Source organism: Sinocyclocheilus grahami, unplaced genomic scaffold, assembly GCF_001515645.1.
Source record: "Sinocyclocheilus grahami isolate Dianchi unplaced genomic scaffold, SAMN03320097.WGS_v1.1 scaffold12746.1, whole genome shotgun sequence".
NCBI lineage: Eukaryota > Metazoa > Chordata > Actinopteri > Cypriniformes > Cyprinidae > Sinocyclocheilus > Sinocyclocheilus grahami.
This window is the reverse complement of record NW_015514584.1, coordinates 4,372-5,851: the sequence shown is the minus strand read 5'-3', so window position 1 is coordinate 5,851 and position 1,480 is coordinate 4,372. Positions and strand designations below refer to the sequence as shown.

General features: G+C 38.8%; 1 protein-coding gene across 1 annotated transcript; it reads left to right on the top strand.

The window, feature by feature from the left end:
* Positions 1–186: 186 nt before the first annotated feature.
* Positions 187–1,112, top strand: LOC107578914 (fibroblast growth factor 19-like; the record flags this gene model as incomplete). The annotated part of the gene is made up of 1 exon (XM_016264817.1): positions 187–1,112. A coding segment is annotated over one exon (360 nt), but the record flags the coding sequence as incomplete, so codon positions are not given.
* Positions 1,113–1,480: the final 368 nt, after the last annotated feature.

Below are 1,480 nucleotides of genomic sequence, written 5' to 3'. Positions count from 1 at the left end.
TGTCATTGCATCAACCTTTGCCCACAGCGGGGTATGTTTGCATAGATAAAACCTCATTGAAAAGAAACAGCAATAACAACCTTGACCTCTCCAGGTGGTGAGCAAACAGCTATCAAAAAACTTAAAACACATGCAGGGGCAGGGCAGGTTGATGAGATATCCATATTGTGGTTCTTTGCATAAATTTGTGAGTTTTCATGCTGTTGCTTTTGTTTGCAGCACACTTACACTAAAGAGGACTGCTCTTTTTTGGAACGCATCATGCCAGATGGTTACAACATCTACATCTCAAGCAAACATGGAGCCCTTGTGAATTTGGGTGGTGCAAAAAGCAAGTTGAACAGTAACGACGGGAATGCTGCATCCCAGTTCCTGCCCATGGTCAACACACTTTCTCAGGAACCTACCAACCACCTTTCAGGGGAGCAGCGTTTTTCTGTTGACCCTGAACAGGACCATCAGTTGGGCCTTGAAATAGACAGCATGGACCCTTTTGGAAAGATCTCCCAAATTGTGATCCAGAGTCCCAGTTTCAACAAAAGATGAGGACTGAAGAATCACTTGTGAATGTTCTAAGGAAACGATCCAGAGGTCAAGAAACAGAAGACTGTATCAAATCAGTCCTGCCATGAACCAGAGCACAGGGCCAGACTTTTAGAAAGAGAAAATGCTAGAAAGTCCAGTGAAAGTAACCTGCACACTGGACACAGTCACTGGACAAATGTAGTGTAATAGACTGGAAACAAAAACAAAATCACTCCAAATGTTGAAGATTGTTGTAAGATCAACCATAATGGTGCATCACCTGCAGCTTGAATTTATTTATTTTTCCATGTGTCTGTGATGACCTTGCTTTGTAATTATTGTTTAAAATGTTAGTTAATACAGTATTTACTAGCATAATCTAGACTAGAATGCACTGTAAAAACATTTTGTTTACCTTTTTTTTGTATTTCATAAATATACAACTATTTGTTCTTTCTGAAAGAGGACATCATGGTTAAATTACTTTTGAAATGTAATAAATGATATGCTAAACGTGCTTAAATAGTTTTCTTAAATGCCTGTGGACAAAATCTACAGCAAATCACAACTGATAAGACAGAAGTGCTTCATTTTTAAATATAAGCAGCAGCTGTTCATCTTTCATTGCCAGAAGAAAAAAAAACTGACGAAATATTTTATTCTTGATATTGTTGACTGCATGGTACTTCCACAAAATACTGATGTATTGTAAAGATGTGTGGGCCTTAAAAACAGCAGAATATACAGCGTGTCCTTGCATGATACCCTTGAATAACGTTTTTGTAAAACTGTGGCTCCCTCTTCTGGCATAGTATTTAGTTGCATTTTGAGATAATGCTTGAGATAATGCTGTTATATGTAATGGGCAACTTCGATCCTGGAGGGCCGCTGTATTGCAGAGTTTTGCTCCAACCCTAATCAAACACACCTGAACAAGCTCATCAAGGCCTTCAAG